We start from the raw sequence: 22500 nt of genomic DNA on the forward strand, positions 1-22500 counted from the left end.
CTTGATGGTAGGTTACTAAAAGGGGTGAAAAGTTTTTATGTAAATAGTAGAGCATGTGTAAGAGTGGGAAATGCTGTGAGTGATTGGTTTCCCGTGAGGGTGGGGCTGCGACAGGGATGTGTGATGTCGCCTTGGTTGTTTAATATTTACATGGATGGTGTTGTAAGGGAGGTGAATGCAAGAGTTTTAGGTGGTCTGAGTCTGGTAAATGTTGATGGTGGAGATTGGAATCTGAAGCAGCTGCTGTTTGCAGATGATACTGCACTGGTGACTGATTCAGAGGAGAGATTGAGACAGTTGGTAGAGGAGTTTGGAAGGGTGTGTGAAAGGAGGAATTTGAAAGTAAATGAGAATAAGAGTAAAGTGATGAAGTGTACGAGGTTGATAGATGGTAGGGGGATGAATATAGTTTTGAATGGTGAGTTGCTTGAGGAGGTAGATTGTTTTAAATATCTAGGGTCACATGTTGCTGTGGATGGAAGAATAGATGCAGAAGTGAAGTTTAGAATAAATGAAGTAGGAAAGGTGCTGGGAGGAATGAAAAAAGTGTTTAAATGTCGTTCGCTTAGAATGGATGTAAAGAGAAGGCTGTATGAGGGTGTTGTGGTACCGACTGCATTATATGGGGCTGAAACATGGAATATGGGTGTAGCAGAGAGGAAAAGTTTGAATGTAATGGAGATGAGGTGTCTGATGAGTATGTGTGGAGTGACGCATATGGATCGGGTGCGAAATGATGAAGTGCGAAGGAGAACTGGAGTTGTTCAGGAGATGGCTGGTAGAGTTGAGCAGAGGGTGTTGCGATGGTTTGGGCATATGGAGAGAATGGATAATGAGCGATTGGTGAAAAAGATAACTAGATCTGATGTGAGAGGTGTAAGGCTGAGAGGAAGACCACGAATAGGATGGATGGACAGTGTGAAGAGAGCGCTGGATGCGAGAGGGATGTCTGTTGAGCAAGGAAGAGTGGCTGTGCGTGACAGAAATAAATGGAGAGAAATTGTGAATAAATAAGTGATGACGCAGCCCTGAGGGGATATTCTCCCGCATTTGGTCTGATCAGCTAGTCAGGTCAGGTGCGGGTAAGGGGATGGGTATGTTATGATGTGGCAGGGGTAAACCAGTTCTGCTGTCGGGCCCTGCTGCGGATGTCACTGATTGCATTGCGCAGTTGACCCTTGTGCGGTGTGGTGCGGTGAGGATCTGTCCGTTCTCCCCTTTGGGGCTAAGATGTGAATGAATGTGTTTGAATGGATGAGTAAATGGAGAGTGTGTCGTCCTGTCTCGGCTACCTCCCTTTCCTTGGGGGAAGCAGCCTAGGTATATAGATAGATAGATAGATTTCTCCCATTTCCCATAGTTTTTATTTTGGGGAGGGGGCTGACCCCCAAAGAATCATTGGGGGTCACTCTCCCCAAATATCGCAATTCGGATAAAAATCCATTTTACAACATATACTATGATATCAAAGCTATATCAGCCTTCCTTTAAGTACTTCTGAGAATTTGTTCTTTGGCATGGGGGCTGACTCCCCTCCCCCTAAAAATCATGGTTGGAAAGTTTTTCAGTATGTAGTGCAAGGCCTTTCCAGGAACCTGATGAATTCATCTGAAAAGTTCCTCTGAAATGCAGCTGCTGACTTCTATTTCTAATCACTTTTTAAATTTTGGGAGGGGGGCTGAACCCCCCCAAAGAATCACTGGGGGCGGTCATGCTCAACAAATATCACATTATGGATAAGTGTTCATTGTACAACATATATTACGATGTCAAGGCTGACCTCCCTAAAAATCATGGTTGGAAAAATGTATATAGTGGAAGACCTTTTTCAGGAACCCGACGAACTCGCTTGGGAAGTTTCATTCAGATCCATCAAATAGCCTAGGAGCTGAAAAACACACACACACACACACACACACACACACACACACACACACACACACACGTAATAATTAATGAGAACTGTAGCTAGAACAACAACAGCAAATCATCGTAGGCTGCTGGAGGGTTAACCACTTCAGTTTTATGACACATTTAATTATTCAATGCTAGTAACCTCCAGACGTTTTGTATTGAGTTTAGGAGAGACTTCCGAACAGGGCATATCAGCTACTGCTTTCATTAACCACTGGAAAGAGAGAGGTTTTTCATAAGCTGAATGAGACTCAGGAGATAACAAGAATATGGCAAAAACTACGTATCAACAACACCAGCAATAAAAGATGTCATTGTACTGAAGGGGCTGAAGTACGAGGCAAATTTGTTCTCACCAATCCGACTACAAGCAGTATGAGGTAATTTCTTGGGGATAACTAGGAAAAAAACGAAAACGACAAGAAAGAAAGGTAGTCGTTATCTTCCAACAGGGGTTGAAACATCAGCCCCCTTTACCAGTCCTGTCATGAGCAATTTATGTGAATTTGTCTCTAAGCCGTTGAATACTAAAGTTCAAACAAATCAGTGAAAAAAATCGCTTGGTGGGGGTCAGACTGAAATGAAACACACACACACACACACACGCACACAAACACACACACACACACACACACACACACACACACACAGGCTCTTACCAGTCCGACTACTAGAAGAATTAGGCACCAGGCAGTGTAGATCCCTTGCATGTAGGCCGGGAACGATATGTCTGGCAACTCTGTGGTCACGTTGCGCAGGCTCAGGGACGAGTTCAGGGACGGAGGAATGGTGGAGAGGATGGAGGGGTTGGTGGAGAGGAGGGAGGGGGTGATGGAGGAGAGGAGAGCGCCCAAATCTCCCTCTGGAATCCTGTTTCCTTCGTGTCTTCCGCTGTTTAAGTCAGTCTCCTCTTCCCCCTGTGACGTCATGAAGGGAAATGATACCTCCATTTTCTTTGACTTTTTCTTTTACCTGTTTCACTTTTTTCTTTTTTTAGTTTCTCTTTTTGTCTTTTGTAATAGTTAAACTGCTTGTGACATAAAGGCCCTCATCTCTCCATTTTCTTCGGTCGTTGTCGTTTCCTTGTCTTTTCTCGTGTCTTTATGGTTATCTTTCTTTTTCTGTGTTTGTTTTATTATGGTTAAATTGCCTGTGACATTAAGGACCTCGTTACTCCCCTTGGTAGTTCATCCTTATCGTCCACTGCATCTTCTTCCTGAAAAGAGAGTTAAAATTATATTACATGTACATCATAGTTCTCCATTTTGTAGGTTTATGATTGCAAGCTGAGGTTATAAGGTTCTAGTATATAAGAAATAATTTGTACAATATTTATATAATCCATTTCACGCTTTCTTTTCGTATCTGATTTTGAACGCTAAATGCCAGATACTAATGTACGAAAAATGTTTTGGCATCATATTCCCCGGATGTGTTGTTTAGGTAAAAGCCTCGATAGGAAAAATTACTGTAGGGAGGTTGTGTGTGTGTGTGTGTGTGTGTGTGTGTGTGTGTGTGTGTGTGTGTGTGTGTGTGTGTGTGTGTGTGTGTGTGTGTGTGTGTGTTGCAAGCTAGTGTCTCAAATAGCACAGAACAAAGAGATAAGTGATCAGACAAAATCACCATCATCACCACACAAAGACAGGGTGAGACAGGATCCGGAAAGTAAGAGAAAGTACAAAAGTGGGAGAACTGTCAAGATCCTGCCAAGTGAAATGGTCCAAACAATCATTAACACATCACTCAAGCCAAACATAAGATATGGATAATGTCCGACTCTGGGCATAGGTTTCACAGCCTGTTCCGAAGGCCCAGTAGTCCTCGTACATATCATGTACCTCCGTTCTCCTCTTTATCAACACTTCGACCCTCCTCCAGGAAAGCCAAGTTACGGAGCATGTTTAACCTGGGTGCCAGAGAGGGACGCCTTTATACGGTGGCACTGATATAACTTGGCGGCTCAACTATTTGGTCATACGATCGTCATTCAATTTTTTCCCTACCCTGTAAAGGAGGGACTGCAGGAGGGGGAGGGGGGGCAACTTCACCCTGCAGTCCACTGGGCTCATAACATGAGGCAACAACAACAACAACAGCAACAACAACAATAACAACAACAACAACAACAACAACAACTACTACTACTACTACTACTACTACTACTACTACTACTACTACTACTACTACCCTCTGCAGGTCAGTTGATGGCCAGGTGTGGTCAGATTAGAGTTAGTTTGGTTAGTAACCAGGGAGAGTCCTTCCTACCTGATAACTAAAGCTCATCGATTTTCCTGTACCCACAACATGGTATTTAGGTTGTGGGAGTGGCCTGGTTCCATCAGATGAATACAAACCGACTATATTAGATCCAGAGTCAAGACATTTAAGTTTATTGCTGTTGTTTCATTCTTTACTGCCCCATCAGGACAACAGGGACCCGGGGCTACTCAGTCCTGACATTTAAGGCTAGAGTGACCAGTTGTTCGTCCTTGAACTCACCTTCGCATTAAAACCCTTATGGGCCACTTCTGGTTGCCTTTAGCTTAGCACTTAGAAATGTCGTCTAGTGTCTAAAATTACGCTAGATCGATCCCACGCTGGGGCAGGGAATAGTGTGATGAACTGTAGGAAAGTCGTAAAAAAAAAAAAGAAAGAAAGAAAGAAAGAAAAGAAAAACGAATCTTCCACAAGACACACTGTCATGTCATAAAGACTTCCTCGCTAATGCCATTGTACCAGTCCTGAATGAGACAGCCCAAGCATCTATTCAAAATGGATGATGGGTATTAGTGCCGAAGTGGTGACATGTTATGGTGTATGCACGTAGGTGGAATGGTGGGACCCAGGGAACGGGCTGTTAAACCTATACCGGGTCGGGAAAAAACATAAGGTATCCAGTAATAAGTGTTTTTTCTGTGTTTGTTGCCGTGCTCCTTGGTTTATGATTACTGCTCCTGATGGGGTGCTCAGGGGCTGAATGATCGATGGATGGATGGATTACAATTTAGGTAAGAAGGTTCCGGCTAAGTCCCTCCTTTTAGTTTAGCAGAAGGTTATGCCAGGAATGAACACTGGCACTGGTATTGCAAATAATGAAGTGTATTGCGTTATAAGTGGTAATAACATACAGAATGCAGTAAACCGTCCATCATTGGATTATGGTCGTCAAGTACCGCAAGATACAGTTCAAACGAGTCTTTTTTCCATAATATAAAGGTAGTAATAGTATGGTTGTAAAGTAGGGTAGTGTGTTGAGGAAAAAGGAAGCAATAACAACATATACCCATTTATTTAATAACAGAGGTCAATGCTTCTCGCGGCACTACAAGCGTTTTTCTTCCACTCGTCTCTCGTTTGGATGGACAGGAAAAATACCCAGCCTAACTTCTAATGTGCATCACGTATTGATAATGATGCAAGTCAGCACAGATCAACCAATTTAATTCTTCTCTACAGTAACCGGGGAAAAAAAAAGAAAAACTGGTATCGTGGTGAAAATTAAGATTGTTTCTGGTACTTTTACTCGGGGAAGCCTTTACTGAGATGCATTAATCTTCTTGCAGTATCGGTAATAAACAGAAAACTCGCCACAGTGTTAAAGGTTCATGTGAAATCTGGGTTCTGTTGGCAGTAGACTTTTCTCATTGTTATATTGTATTCGATTTGGGGGGCAGTGTTAAACCCGTTCACCCTAATGATTTCTTTGGTTTTCTTTTCTTTTTTGTTTATTCATTCTTCCAGTATACCATTTCATTCCGTCTAGGAGAAGCCTTTAGAAGGATAGGTGAAACTTCTAACATTTCACTAACTCCATGTTTACTTCAGTGTTCGCTAAATATACGGTGATCGTTCAGCAGTAGGAACATGAACTACTACTACTACTACTATTACTGCTACTATTACTATGACTACTGCTGCTACTACTACTACTACAACAACAACAACAACTACTACTACTACTACTACTACTACAGCTACTATTACTGCTACTACTACTACTGATAATAATAATAATAATAATAATAATAAAAATTGCGGGTCTCTCGTCAAGTAGTGGCATTTTCACATGTGAGCGGCCTGACCCGGCCTGACCGTAATGCTTTTGAGTCGCTTATATCACAGCAACCACAGGGGCTAATCACTGTGTGGTTTGCATCATATGGTAGCCCAATTCTTTAAGATTTGTTTTTGCCAGGTTTCATCACACCCAAACGCTGCACGTGGCACGTGACACGCGCCAAGTGCAGCATGTCGGAAATCTTCAAAAGAGGGCCACAGGCCAGACAGTTTGTCGTAAAGGCATGAAACTTTGGTAGGCAGATAGCCATCCGTATATTCTAGGCATCCTTGGGGTGTACGGCAACATTTCAGTGCTTTGGGATTTAAATGCCCACGCTCGTACCTCGCCGACAAAGGCTTTTTACAGATAATAATAATAATAATAATAATATTAAAGTTTCAGTCCGTTGTTCCGTACTTCTGCTGTTTACGGATGATTTTGTCCAAAGTATATTGGATTAGGGTGGAGGGATACGGCTCGGTGCTTCTGACTAGTGCCTTATTAAAATTACTGAGGTTACACTGCTGCATTTTTCTTCTGGGGATCTTATTGTGCACAGTTCTAACTTTTTATACACCGAGACTCTCTCTCTCTCTCTCTCTCTCTCTCTCTCTCTCTCTCTCTCTCTCTCAGTTTGGCTACTTAGACCAGAAGGTATTCAGGGAGTAAATGATAGGAATGGAATTTTACCGTATTTCTGCAGTGAGTGTGCGTGTGTGGGGTTAGTTAAAGTCGAGAGAGAGAGAGAGAGAGAGAGAGAGAGAGAGAGAGAAGAACCTAAAGTACATACACGGTACATAACTATGACCTGAACAAGTAAAAAAAAAAAAATGCGTGCTTTCTCTAATTATGTAACTTATTACCTAGAAGATGAAATGAGGTAGGATCAAGAAACAGAGAACAGTAAAACGAAGAACTTAGAGAAATATCACGCAGCGTGCCTTGTGAAGGGGTCCACACACGCAAGCTCCATTCATCCCTTCGTGCTCAAACTCCACTTCACAAACAAGTCCATCAACATTCTTTTTTTTCTCTCTCTCTCTTCGTTTCACTTGCACCTGCCGGACAGGGTCATTCCGTAGACAACCAAGTTGAAAAATGATAGCCTATAAATAAGTGCTAAAACCTTATCACGTGCTTCTGCATACATACTTCATATATTCACGTCAAGTTCATAGCTTCCTAAACTTTCATACCTCACTTTCTCACATATTCATGTTATCATATCCATCCACATTTCTTTTTAAGCTACCACGCCCCTTCCTGTTTTTAACCTCATTCACATATGTCTTTTTCGCCATGTATGACAGTAATGTGATCCCCACTTTAACATTCTTTAACGGAGGAGGTACGAACAGAATATATGACCAGTGATCGGATATTCTTATTGTTTTCCATGATTATGGGGTTTTAATATACCTCTAACACATAGCCTACCCAATACACCTTACATCAACGACCACTCACCACACCGCACTGTTGCTTTGCACTGTTGATATTGATTTTCGTGTCAAATCGCTTCGGTCCCGATTCCCGTGTTGTTCATAGCTAAGCAAATAAAAATACTTACCCAGTCCTTACTGTAGGTTTTGGTTTTAGTGTTATTTTTTGAATCTCGGTAATCGTATACATGAAGTCTGCATTATTCATTTGTGTATCATTTAAGTTACCAGTTTATCTCTCTTCTAATTGACTTAATCACCCCCTACCAACCAATGACAGTAGCTTTTCCATCCATGTCATTTCAACACATAGGATACTCCACGGTGAAAGTACCAGCATTTCAGAAGTAGCCAGGTAATGATAGCAGTATGGGGAGATCGGTCGGGTGCATTCCAACACACGGGGCAAAGGTAATGGCGGATGGTTATTAGCCCAGGTTATCCCCCCAGTTTTTTTTTCTCTCTTACTCAGTGGCGAAACGGGGCACTTATCAACCCCCCAAATCTGTCACTGAAACCTTGGCCTTGAGCGGCAGTAAAGTGGCTGGCTGGGGAAGCTAACTTGTGGGACATTGTGTGCGTCGCAGTTGGGTCACCGTTATTGAGTTACAGTCTCTCATACTAACTTCACCCTCACGTAGTTACACACTTAAACAACCTACACCCCACGTCATGCTCGTCGTGTCTTGCTGGGGCACTTGGATGAATTACGTGCGGAGTGACATTGATTTTACTTACGCCGATGACGAGAGGGTACAGAGAGTGTTAGTAAATGTTAGCATTACTGACGCGTGTGATACGGCGGTGGGGTGTTTTCCTTGGTGTGTGTGTGTGTGTGTGTGTGTGTGTGTGTGTGTGTGTGTGTGTGTGTGTGTGTGTCCGTGCTTGCATGTGTGTGATTATTTCGTTTTTTATACTAGTAGCAGCTGGTATAAACCCCTTCAGTGAACAAAATCGTTTGGTGACAGCAGTAACAAAGTGAAGTAAATGTCATCACGAGGGCTAAGAGTCGTCATAGATATGGGGCAGTTAGTTTCCTTGTTCCCTTATCTCTTTCATTAATCTGTCGTTATGTAGTGTTTCCTTCATGTGACTCTGCATCAGTGACAAGCCGAGTGGTATCCTGTAATACATGAAACCATTTACTACGCGGGGTGGTAATCACAGGCTATGATTAGATGTGTTTGGTGGTCTAGTGAGTTGGATGTGACATATAATGAATTCATGTCTAAGGTGTGATTAGAATTTTCTGCTTACAAAGTGCTACTCAGTGTAACGTCACTGGTCCCCCTCGCCCGAACTGAATAACCTGGCCTCGGGCCCCAATGCTCTTGATAGCGAAATACAGGTGTAAAGTCGTAGTGGTAGTACTTATTTTTCTCTTGTTCCTAGCCTCTCTTTTTCCTCCTCACTGCACTTAACATCAGCAACCATTTTACCGGCAAAACTGAAACCAGGAAGCGAATAATCAACTTGGTGAACTTTCAGGCTGGCTTATTGGGTTTACCGCACTTTTGATGGTGTTGGCTTTTGCTTTTCCTCTGGAGGGAACTTGCGCTTGACATAATTCTTCTCCACACCCACTTCCTCACCGCTTTCGAATTAATTTCCTGCTTAGTGTGCATTCCTCCCGTTATTTCTGTGGTCTGTCACCCCTTTTCTTCAGTTCTATTTTATTACAACTGAAATTATTATTGGCTTCATATCTTCCCTTCATGTCTTCTGTGCCTGTCTGTCTGCCTGTCTGTCTGTGTTACCCTACCCTTCTCTTGTATCGGAATGTCTGACTGCATGCCTGTTTGTCTATCTATCTTTTATTGCGCCTTACTCTTTACTCTCTCTCTCTGTCTCTGTCTGTCTGTCTGTCTGTCTGTCTCTGTCTCTCTGTCTGTCTGTCTGTCTGTCTGTCTCTGTCTGTCTGTCTGTCTTTCTCTCTCTCTCTCTCTCTCTCTCTCTCTCACTTTTCCCGCCACTCACCGCCACCAGCCACAGTCCCAGTCTGCCTGAAATGATTGACCATCCAACCGAGGGGAATTATCAAAACCTTTTGTCAGAACATTTATTTGCCCGCCCTCTGAACCACTCTGCAAAAATCCGACAATAAATGTATTCAGTTCACCTAAAAATACATTCTGCTGTGTCGAAGTATGCTGCTGTGTTGTGCTGTGGAGGGATATGTTGAAGGACCGGATTCCTGCTGTCGTAAGCTGGGTCGCAACATTTTTTCCTTAGCGAGTTAGTCTGCATGAGATACATAAATATTCTCTTTAAATGTTTCTGATGCAAGCATGACGATGTTAGTACGTGTCCGAATTCTGTATATCATTACACTGCACGTCTATAGTACGGAGGCTAACCATACCTTGTATAGTAATCACTAATGTTCCGTAAATGTTAGTACAAAATTACTCTTCCCTGTTCCTTGGCGACCTAGGTTTTAAACTTACGGCCATTTTTATTTCCTTATTCAAGAGTGGCAGTATGGCGGAAGGGTAGCGTCAGACGTCGGATTTTAGATGGCGGATGCGTGACGTCATAGGTAAACAGGCCATAGATTCCTAAGCAAATGGAGAGGAGATGCCTCCTTGGCCGGCAGCTCCCCTCTTTCCCCAGCACAACTATCTCCCTCATCCCGCCTCACCTGAAATTCCTGTTTTTGAGGAAGTGTGTGAGAGAGCGCGAGAAAAGAGAGGAAAAGGGAAAATGAAATAAAGAAGAATGATGAAACCCGAAGTTAGGTACGTGTGAAGAAAAATGGTAACTTGGAAAGTGACAGACGGAGCGAGAAATTGAATAATAATAATAATACCAGGTCAGAAAAACTAACAGCCTTAAAGAATTACCGGTAATCTGAACAGAAGAAAAGGTAATGAGAAGTGCAGAAATCCATACCTGTACAAATAAGTAACCATAATAACTAACTTTCTTATGATAAAGACAACTCTGGTACCATCATCTTTCATTGGTCGGTAAAAGAGTAGTATTCTATCCCTGCTACCACGAGATGATATACTTCAACTGTGAGTGAGTCATAGGAGACCGAGTGTTAATGGACTCAGGCTTATCTATACTGTGACCACCTGCTGGGCTGGGTGATGTGGGAGGTCATAGTGGTGGGTGCCTGGGGAGGGTGAAGGGGCAGAGCGAAAAGTTTGCCGAGGAAGAGGTTGTGAGGGATGAATTCAGGACCACAGTGTTTACGACAAGGGACGACGTTGCTGGTACCTGAACTGTAAACAAATAAATATGGATAGTTAAGACGCTGGCTTCCTTCCAAGTACTTTGTCAAATCGAATCCGGCAGGAAAAGTGAGAAGGAGTACCACATTAAGGAGAAAAGCAATATTCCAAGTATATAAGATATCTCAGTGCGATAAGAACGAGATAGTGTGGATGGTGAAGGCGAGATTTGTAGGGTAATGCAGGATGATATTAGTTCTGTTCATTCTTGTTATCCCCTGATGACTTTACTCAGCTTAGGAGACACATTTCAAACTAGAGGAGGAGGGGGACAGATTTAGCTGTCATTAACCCCTCCATTACAAGGGAGTTCTGTTATAAATTAATTCATTTGACATCGATTACAATAGAATATGTAAGATGTCCTGTAAAAAGGGGGAGGGGGAAGAGATGGGAAATGGATGAATGAGGAATGGAGGTGAAAATGGAGGAGTAGGAGGGGTCATAACGGGAGAGGAAGATTTTTTTAGTGGTCAGAGTCAGACGATTATGTTAATCTGAGAGGATAATGGAAAGGAGTGGCTGTGGGAGGAGGAAGAAGGAGGAAGGACACACACACACACACACACACACACACACACACACACACACACACACACACACACACACACACACACACACACACACGCACGCACGCACGCACGCACGCACGCACGCACGCACGCACACACACACACACACACACACACACACACACACACACACACACACACACACACACACACACACACACACACACACACACACACACACACACACACACGGCAAGTTTCCATGGCGCACCAACTTCCTCGTCATTCTCTTGTCTCTCCCGCAAGTTACATGGTTTCTAAATACGCATGAGTGAGTGGGTTCCCTTTGGTTGGCGGGACTGGCAGTGAGTGTCGGGGAATAGCATTATTGCTTTATAAATACGGTTGCAAGATGTCCATAGTTTTGTGTGTGTGTGTGTGTGTGTGTGTGTGTGTGTGTGTGTGTGTGTGTGTGTGTGTGTGTGAGAGAGGGCTCTTGTGGCGGGGGACTGGGAAGGGGAAGGGAGAGAGGAAGAGGAGGAGAGAGAAAAAGGGAAGGGAGAGAAGAAGAGGAGGAGAGAGAAAAAGGAAAGGGAGTAACAAAAAGGGAAGAGAATAGGGAAAAAAGGAAAGAAAATGAGGAGGAAAGGGGAATCAGGAAGGAGGGTGATGAAGGAAGGTAAATGGCGGAGGGAGGGAAGTGGTGGTCTGAGAAAGTGGAAAGGTGTGGCAGGATTGGAAGAGGTGGGGAAAGGGAAGTGATGAGAATGCGAGGATAGAGGGATGGGGTGAAGATGGGAGAGGGCGTGGAGGGGAGGAAGGGGAGAAGACTTGCAGGACAGGGGTGAGGAGAAGTGGAGATGTTGGGAAGGGAATGAAGGGAAAAATGGAGCTGAGGGAGAGGCAGGACAGAGAAGAGACGTGGATAGAGGAAAGAGAGGTAGGAAGGGTGGAGTGTGGTGTGTTGGGAAGTAAGGTGTCGGATAGGAGAGGTAGGAATGGTGTAGTGGGAGAGGTGAGGGTAAAGACAGGGGAGGATGCTGGCCACCCCTCCTTGTAATAACTGATGTAACTGTATATGCAGATCATCGAATACTTTCCAGGTGGGTGATCAGTGACACGGTTGAAGCAAATTTGTCATAGAGTCTGACTGGCAGAAAAATCGAAACCCGGTTCTTCCAGTTACAAGGTGATTATGTTAAGCCACACACAAGCAGCACTCCCTTGGATTGCGGAGTGTGAAAATATACTGTGATAATTAACAAGCGTGGTGGTGGCAGATGTAATGCGGAAATGAAGTCTTGCTGCTTCTCTTGTTCAGGAAAAAACAAATACTATCTTTTTTTCGTTTCTTTTTTTTTTCTGTGGGTGAAACATTTATGAACCCTGTCAGATTCCCATGACTCATCCCCCATCATAATAAAACTGTCTGGTGTCAACCCTAATGAAATACTACAGCTGACGCGACCATGAGAGGAGCTGATGACAGTATTAACACTCTCAGGCTTCTGTACTCTCTCTCACTTAATAAAATCGTCTGGAGTTACCACGATAAAATAACAGAGTTGGTGCGACCATTTTGCAGGTGCATTCCAGCAGCCCATCTTCTATTCTCTCCGTGTACTTTGAAAATCAGTGTGGTGAATCCGCAACAGCCGAATCTGATTAGTTTATTGGGCATCACAGTGTCGTAAGCGTCGTTTGCTGATTTTTTATGTCCGTGGAGAGAGATGAAAGGAGATGGGACTTTTAATGTCGACTGTACGTCCACCCTGGTCGCTAGTGATATCAGGCAGATTGGGCCATTGCTTCATGTTATCCTCTGCCTTTGATCCTGAGTAATGAGCAGCATGATTTCCTTGGTCAGGCAAAGTTTGTGAGCAACTTATATCGGTGTATCGGCAAAGGGATTGTTGCTGATAGCCAAACTTTACATACTTTGTTTTGGCTAGGTCACCCTCCAGGTCGTCGTCTGGGGGTCCTCATCAGCGGCAGCAGTTAATGGTTTGTTTGTTTTGACTTGACCGGACTATGCCATTCCCACATCTTAAATATTAAATCATGGTAGTACGATATTCGTTGAGCCATTATTATGGGGTAGGAATGAATGTCCTTGATTACTAGTCAAATCCACCCTGTAATTTTATTACAGTTGGCTGTCAACTGAGATGAGAGGGGTTAATGATTCTCGTAGGGTTAGAACAAATGAGCACCAGCCCTCGAACTGTTTGCTCATCATGCGGTGGATATTTGCTGTTTCTTTCTTTCTCTTTTTTCTTAGAAAAACACGTCATTTTGGGTACCATTCCTTGACTCCTTAAATACTACACCTATGCTTGGTATACTTGTTCTTTGGGCCAACGGAAGAATATACCTTTTTAGCTTACTTATCTCTTAACGGGTTTTATGGGGTCCTAGGCCAGCCCATACATATACGTGAAAAGAGGCAACACGATTCTGCAAAGTTTACTGGCTTTTGCGAAGTGGTCCTTGAGCACCTTTTTTTTTTTTTTTTTTTTTTTTTTTTTTTTTATCATACATTCCCTTGGGAATGTCGATAATTTTTAATCGTTCAAATTTAACTTGACCCTTTCGATCCAATGACAGTTTTATTTTACTTTGCTGTTATCAGACGATTTTATTAAGCTTCGGAAAGGTTTTTTTGTGCTACAGGAAATTGGTACAGCCTTTTCCCCTTGCCACACGAGATCCTTTTTAAACTTAATAAAATCGTTTGGAGATAGCAAAAGCTTATTTTTAAGCATGTCAATTGGGTTTATACTGTAGGGTTAATAAAGTTTGGTACTGTTACCTCACATTTTCTGTCTAATTTGGTCTAATATTACAACCAGTTTGTGAAGGTAGGTGCGGTGGGCAAGTATGTGCAGGAAGGGACAAAATTTCGCCATTTCACCGCGTATGCTTCACATTTAGGGTACCGTATGTCCGTCACTTTCCTCCCAGATGCATCATGTGTGTGTGTGTGTTTGTATATTTATCTATCTATTTATCTATCTATCTATCTGTCTGTCTGTCTGTCTATCTATCTATCTATATCTATCTGTCTATCTATCTATCTATCTATCTATCTATCTATATATATATATATATATCTATATATATCTATCTATCTATCTATCTATCTATCTATCTATCTATCTATATGCGATCTATGGAGAGGGGAAGAAAAAGGAGCGGGGGCTGTCAGCTTAGGAATACTAATCAGCAGTGGACGGTGAGAAAGAAGAGGATACTGTAGTAATTTTCGCAGATTTTTTCTTTCCGACATGGTAAATATTCCAAACCCCCCTCAACTTAGGAACATTAGTCAACAGAGGAAAGTGAGAATCAAAATGGATAAAATAAGCTAACGTTTGTCTCCGATTGCACTGATGTATCCGGTTATGCAGCCTGGTGTTGTATAAGCCAGTCATATCCCATTTCATCATATATCAATGCGGACCATTTTCAGGAAACAAAAATGATACCGGATACGTTAGTTCACCCACCCTCTCTCTCTCTCTCTCTCTCTCTCTCTCTCTCTCTCTCTCTCTCTCTCTCTCTCTCTCTCTCTCACACACACACACACACACACACACACACACACACCCATCAACCCCCTTACGTTACCAACAATTATACAACAGCTCAAATGCTCAAAAGGGAAACTAAGAATATAGTAAACTCTTCACAGATTAACAGCCACACCTAAATCAACAGGACTCAGCAGAAAAGATAATATAAAGGCAAAAATGATCGAAATAAGCGGGCTCTCCCCCTTCCATTATGAGGCATATTAAATCCGTCAAGAGAATTAATGACTTGAAACAGTGATGAATGGTGTGGCTGGAGGAAGGGGGAGGAGAGGGGTGAGTGGGAAGGGGACGTGGTGAGTGGGGAAGGTGGTGATATGTGGGAGTGGGGGTGATGGGTGGGGAGTGTGGAGGGGTAAGTGAGAGTGGAGGTAGTGAGTGTGGAGGTGATGAAATGTGGTGGTGAGTGAGTGGGATGGTGGTGGCGAAATGGTGGTGGTGAAATGATGGCGGTGATGTGTGGGAGTGATAAGTGAATGGCCTGGAGATGGCGAAATACCTAGCACGACAGGTAAAAATTAATGAATCAATTGAAAATAAAAAGGCACATTCAATGCAGTTCTGTGCCCTGCAGTCGGTCAAAGGTCACCATCTATGACCTTGCCCTGTGACCCTGATCCTTTGACAGACTAGATCTAAAATCGAATCACTCTATCCTGCCCTGACCTTCAACTCTTCCACCGAGTTTGGTCAAGATCGGGCTGAACTGAATGAGCTGGCCTTTCCCTGTGGCCCTGACCATTGACCTATTGCTCTCAGAACAAAATCACTTCACTCCTGCGTGACCCTCAACTTTCCACCAAGTTCTACCTATACCGTATCATTATTGTTTGAGTTACATTGTTTACACACACACACACACACACACACACACACACAAAACTGAAAACAATACACTCCAACACTGCCACTCTGTAAGTAAAAAAAATAGCATGCGTTAAGTAATTCACTTGTGGACAGCGTAACGCAATTATGTGCCATGAAAATGAAAGAGAGAACCACACACCACTTTTACCATTACCTAGCTTAACTATCCCGCTGCGCTGTAATTACCTAGCCTAATTTGTCACCTCATTACCTGCCTTGTCTAGCAGTCTTTTTGCACATTTTTTTACACCTGGAATTTAACTCAGGTGAACAAGGTCATCTAATGTCATCCAGCAAATTGCCATAAGAGTTTTAAATCTATGGGTGTTAAGATTTCCCTCAGCAGCGCAAAATCGTCTGGTATTACGCTGAAGGAAACAGCAAAATACCGAAGTTCAGTGGCATGGATTTTTTTTTTTTACCTCGACTTGCATCATAGGATTTATCAGAATGTGAACTGAAAAATCTACCGTACCCTTGAATGAAATAACGAAGTGGTCACCCGAAGCAGTGAAAAACGTTGACCCTTTGAATCCCATGACTATTTTTTTTTTTTTTATTCCTACTTTCAGACGATCATATCCAACTTCAGGAAAATTCTCTGACATTGAAGGGGATTATGGATGCTATATATAACCCTTTCAGTTTTAAAAAAAAGTCTCCCCTAAGCTGCATAATATCGTCAGGAGGGAGCAAAAGAAAAAAAAAGTTTGGTTGGCGGGGAGGGCGAGGTGAGGGGAACGAAATTAAACTCTTCACCCCGAGGACGCCATTTATATTTTAATCTTGGTGGTGTTGGACGATTTTATTCAGTATATGAGAGACCTCTGGCAGTGTGAAGGCTACACGAAAATCAATTCTCTCCTGAGCTGAATAAATCGTCTGGAGAAGAGTAAAATTATAGTGACGTTATTTCAGTCTCTCTCTGTCTCTCTCTCTCTCTCTCTCTCTCTCCACCTGCTTATCCGTTATAGCGTCTATCTAACAGTTTCTTCACCAATTTGACTGTGTCTGTCTTTGTCTGCCTGTCTCCCTCTATATACATTATATATAAACATTTAATATTTATCAGTATCATCCTAGCAGTCAATCATTCTTTTTATCTGTCTATACATATCCACACACCCCAAGTCAGGCAGACCATCACGCAGGCAAACACTGCTCTCCAGTGTACCGTCATTTTAATTTTTAGGAACTGTCTTTGCTGAGCTATATTACCCAGTCATCAGTGCTTTTACCTAACTATCAATTTGTCAATATATCTCTCTACTCTGTCTGCCTACTCTGTCTATTTATCTATCTATCTGTCTATCTGTACCCAACCCATCTGCTTCAGGCAGGTAATCACACAAACACCGCGTTACTGTATCACCAAATTCATATTTAATTCATATTTAATAACTATTAAGCTTACACAGCCAACTGGCTGTGCTCTGTCTATCTATCAAGCAATCTCTCCATCAGTCCATTCAGTTTATATATCTATCAGTTCCTTGACACAGCCTTCTCAGGTACCTAATCATAAAGGCAAACACATATCTCCAATGAAGCGTCATATTGATATTTAATAATTTTATTTGGGCTCTAGATACCGACCTACCCGTCTGTCTGTCTGGCTATCTGGCTATGTATCTATATCTGTCTGTCTTTCTACATCACTAACACCCACACGCCAAGTAGGGAATCGTACAGGTAAACACTGCTTTCCACTACACCATCATACTATTATTTAGTAATTCTTTACATGTCATTTTTTACTACTCTAAAATCGTCAGCCTTCTAATGGCACTCTTAAGGGGAAAGAAACGTCAACGCTTGAATCTAACTGTTATGAAAGTCGTACATAATTTTCAGAAAAAGTTTGGTTACGAATATCGCATTACCGAGTTCCGAAAGTCATTGTTCACTCGTTTTTTATCGCATGGATGTGGATCAATATTTACGAGAAACCCCTCTAGTTTTTTAGTCGAGAAGTTATGAGAGTCTTGCGCAAAATTCTGAAGTCAAGTAGGTTCTGAAGATTACGTATATGGGTTTTGAAAGTCATCTGTCACTGCTTCGCTTTTTATCGTTAAGGAAGTGGATCGCTGTTTATGTCCGCCACTGTACATTCGGGTGTTTAGTCTCTTTAACCCCTTCACTGGTGCTGGGGAGGGACGCCTTCACGTGGTAACACCGATATGGCTGGACGGCTTTACTGCCCGGTTATACAGACGTCCCTCAACTCTCCTCCTTATTCCCCGACAGGAGGATCGTGGACTGTAGGAGTGCAGCTTCAACCCTCAGTTCACTAGGTTCACGTATCAGATGAACAACAGCAATGACAACAACCCCTTCACAACGATGACTTCTACATTTGAGACTACCATACGATTTATTTATTTACTTATTTATAGAAAAAGCCTGTAGTAGCAGTGGGATTAATGAAGAGTGTATCTAACCACACCAGTTCAAAAAGCTTCCCCGAAACAAAATAATCTTAGCATGTATAAAATGTAAAGATGTTCTCTTGGTAATGGGATGAAGTTATTAATATGGCTGAGTGGAAAACAGTAAAACAGTAAATATGTTAAATCACACACACACACACACACACACACACAGACCAGCAGTAATTCGTTAAATACAGTAATTATGATTTATTAATGAGTGCTGGTTTTCGATTATTATGCACTTTATAAATAGCATTTTTCTATATTTATTTATTTATTTATTTTGAGAGAGAGAGAGAGAGAGAGAGAGAGAGAGAGAGAGAGAGAGAGAGAGAGAATAATCACGTATCCAAGACCATTTAGAGAATAACATTATTTTCTCAACAAAGTTATCATAATTATGTGCACGGAAGCAGCAAGAGCATAATATTACTTGTGGTAAAAATTCGACAAATAGATAAATAGTGGTAGACAGACAGATAGAAAGAGGTATAAAGTCTTGAGAAGCCAAAATTATTAATTGAACGAAATGTTATTGTTGTTAATATATATATATATATATATATATATATATATATATATATATATATATATATATATATATATATATATAAAACTGTGAGAACTGGAATAACGGAAGCACAATATAGGCGAGATTGATTGAAATGTGAACAATGGATTCCGTGGCAAGGGTGGGGAGTGTGCGGGGTGGCCACTGCGCAGGTCTAAACCTTTTCAGTCTGAGAACGTTTTTAGTCTTTCTGTCAAGTGATTGTTTTATTTAGTTTTGGGGAGACCTTTCTTATAGCCGTGTCACCTTAACTTGGCCCAGATTATCGACCTTTTCCAGCTTAATTTTCAAGTACCTCAGTGGCAAAGACAGTGCTATGGCCCTACATCCTTTCCATAGCACTTCTTCGCGGCTAACACCATATTCTAGTTTTAATCTACTGTTACAGCTTACTATTCAGGATGTGTGACAGTTTTATCCAGGTTTGAGTAAAAATAGTGGATGATTTTGATGGAGGTTGGCGAATTCCTTTTCCCCATCATTACAAAAGGAATATCGGAAGCAAAATATAGCAGCGTGGAGGTGGCAAGGATATATAAAAAGTCCACAGATTGAAGCGGCTGACGTGTGTGTGTGTGTGTGTATGTGTGTGTGTGTGTGTGTGTGTGTGTGTGTGTGATTGGTTAGCACACGAATAAAACTCTCTCTCTCTCTCTCTCTCTCTCTCTCTCTCTCTCTCTCTCTCTCTCTCTCTCTCAGATCATCAGTCTTAAAGCCACCCTCCTATTCGCCCAGTCATTCACCTTGCAGTCTATTCATCCAATAATCCATCCAAGCAGTCTCTTACCAGCCCGCCTGTCCACCCGGTAGCCCATCTATCTATGTCTGTCTATCTAACTATCTGTCTGTCTATCTGTCTGTCCATCCAGCCAACTATCCAACCATCCACTCATTCACCCATTCATTTACTCATCCATCCATCAATCTTCATTCATCCATTCACCCATCTGTCCATTTACTCACCTTTTCATTACCCATTCACTCATTCATCCATGCATCCACCGTCTACCCAGCCAGCCGTCCATACATCATTCATCCACCCATCCTTCCATCAATCCATCTGTCCATCCATTTTTCATCCATCCATCCACCCGTCCATCCATCCGTCCATTCATCCATCCATACATCCACGCGTCTATTCCATCCATGTCATCCATCCATCCATCCATCCACACACCGACGCATCTCTACATCCGTGTCATCCATCCATCCAACCATCCACATCCCACTTCACTCATCCACTGAGCCACATTCCATTCCCTGCTCTGCTCGCATTGCTCTCTCTCTCTCTCTCTCTCTCTCTCTCTCTCTCCGTGTGTGTGTGTGTGTGTGTGTGTGTGTGTGTGTGTGTGTGTGTGTGTTTTCCTTTCCCATTGTCCTCTCTCCCTTACCCGTTTCCTCTCTCCCTCCCACGCTTGCGTCCACATTCCTTCTCATTCTTCTCCCCATCCAATTCCTTACATTTAAATGGCCGAGAGAGAGAGAGAGAGAGAGAGAGAGAGAGAGAGAGAGAGAGGGCAACGGACAGAGACAGGAGAAAAAAGTGAGAGATAAAAGATAGCGTAAGGGGAAGTGAGGCTGGGAGTGAGAGAGCGGGGAGAGATAGGGGTAGAAAAATAATGAGGGAAAAAGAGAGCGAGAAAGAGAGAGGGAAGCAGAACGGAGAATTGGATGAAAGAGAGAGAGAGAGAGAGAGAGAGAGGAAGGTAATATGGGAGGAGGAAGAAAGAAAGATGAGAAGGTGGGGGAGGGAAAGAGGAGGAGGCTCGGGGGAAAGAAGAGAGAGGAGAGGAGAGGAGGTGTAGGAAAGGAGGAAGGGAGGAGGGACGAGGAGGCCAGAAAATGGGGAAAGGAAGAATGGAGGAAGAATGACTGAAGAGTGTGGAGAGAGAGAGAGAGAGAGAGAGAGAGAGAGAGAGAGAGAGAGAGAGAGTCAGTAGTTATCATTATTAGGATCTATTCACTTTCTCTTTCTCTCAGTTCTCTCTTTGCCTCCATCTGATTCTCTCTTTTCTGCCTCTCTCTTCGTTAATGTGATTTTCCCTATCGGTTTCTATGCTTCATCTCTCTCTCTCTCTCTCTCTCTCTCTCTCTGTCTCTCTGTCTGTCTGTCTCTCTCTCTCTCTCTCTCTCTCTCTCTCTCTCTCTCTCTCTCTCAGACGCAAATAAACAAGAAACATTATTTTGATTCCGTTTTCTTTCACTCGAGGGCAGACAATTAAGAACTTGCCGTCTTGACATCAGTCGTTTCTCATCCAATTAGTTCGAGAGTTTTGATGGGATTCTTACGTGATTCGGGAGGACGCACGATTTTTTTTTATCTATTCTGTAATTTATTTATTGTTTTTATTTATGTCGAGGGTCGGAGGTTGTAGGAAGTCGTTTTTCTACTGTATTTTCTTCTTTTATTTGTTGTTGTTTTTGCATTTTTCGTTGTCATTTATTGTTGTTTTCGTTGTTCTAATTCTTCATGATGCGCTTGCTTTCGCCACCTTTGTTTTTGTTGTGTTTTGTTTTTGTACTAATTGACGCTGTTGTTACTGCTCTTGCTTTCGTCTTTGTTGTTTTCCTGTCTCTGATATTGACACTTGATTCCCCGACTAAATTGGACTTGCCAGGTTGTATGGGGAAGAGGGAGAGGAACAGGGAGAAGGAAAGGGATGGAAAGGGAGAGTGGGAGTGATAGAGGGATGGGGTAGAGAGAGTAGGCTTCGGGAATCCACTATCAGTTATTAATCTCCTCCCCCCTCACCACCAACCCAAACCAACCCACCCACCCACCATCATTAGCCAAACTGTGGTAAGCAGGGGGAAGAAAATTCGATGGTGCTATGAAGGCCTTGATACGAAAGGTCTGAGTATGGAAGCTACGAGAGGCTTTATAATGAAAGGAGAGAAACTTGAATTGGTGAGGGAAATTAGGTATCTCAGTGCGTAACAGAAATGAGCGTTAAATGATCGATGGATGTGGAATTATAGTGGTACAAGGAAGAGAAGTGGGTGGTGCTATGAAGACCTTGATACGGAACAGAGGTCTGAGTATGAGGGCTACAGGAGGATTATACGAAGGTTTGTTGGGCCCACATTAACGTATGGGTGTGAGACTGGAAGTGGCATGAAAGAGAAAGTTTAAGATGGAGAACAGTAGAAATGGGAATGTTGTGGAATGTGTTTGGAATGAGTGGAGGAGATAGGAGAAGAAATTTGATACGTTAAATTTGTGGTCTGTTGATATAGGTCAGAACTGAATGTATAGGGAGAGACTGGACGTAGACAGGATGAGGAAATGAGCACATGTGAGGAAATCTTTGAGTTGGAGGAGGCGTGGTAGGCCAAGAAGATGGATGGATCTGGTTGGTGAATATGTAAGAAAGAGAGACATTGAAGCTGAACAGACAGGAGAACTGGAAGGAAATCGAGCTTACTGGATGAAGCATGAACGAAGGAACACATTGACGCTGTGGCATGATGTGTGTGAAGTGCGTATCAAAGAAAAAATAATAATGTATACAGATGGTTTGGCTTGTGTGGTGGAGCCAGGATTTCGGGACATGAAAAATGTGTGAATGGTTGGTTTATATTATTGGGTATGTTGTTCACAGTTCTACCACATTCGTACACTAATCTTTCCTGTTTTTAAATCTTACCTCGCCTCGTCTTTAGGTGGAAAAAAGTACGAATCGTTTTATTATTATTATTATTATTATTATTATTATTATTATTATTATTATTACTACTACTACTACTACTACTACTATTCAAGTATCATTTAGGCATGAGGCAGTGTACAAGCTTATTAGGGCAATGCTGGTTTACCCTTGTGAAATTTTATTTTCGTACCATAAGACTTTTACCAGGCTGTAGCTTTTG

The 22500-nt window shown here is 42.5% G+C and overlaps 1 protein-coding gene across 1 annotated transcript in view; it reads right to left on the reverse strand.

Annotated features, from left to right (window-relative positions):
* LOC145401283 (growth hormone secretagogue receptor type 1-like) overlaps positions 1–22500 on the reverse strand; it is a 174147-nt gene that overhangs the window by 62277 nt on the left and 89370 nt on the right. The window contains exons 2-3 of the mRNA XM_080273612.1: positions 3072–3130; positions 2574–2673 (exon numbers count right to left, since the gene is read on the reverse strand). Coding sequence (XP_080129738.1) covers positions 2574–2673; positions 3072–3130 — 159 coding nt within the window. The remainder of the gene's footprint in view (positions 1–2573; positions 2674–3071; positions 3131–22500) is intronic.

Source organism: Coenobita brevimanus, chromosome 6 (assembly GCF_032717465.1).
Source record: "Coenobita brevimanus isolate Jiangsu-jjx chromosome 6, ASM3271746v2, whole genome shotgun sequence".
Taxonomy (NCBI): Eukaryota; Metazoa; Arthropoda; class Malacostraca; order Decapoda; family Coenobitidae; genus Coenobita; species Coenobita brevimanus.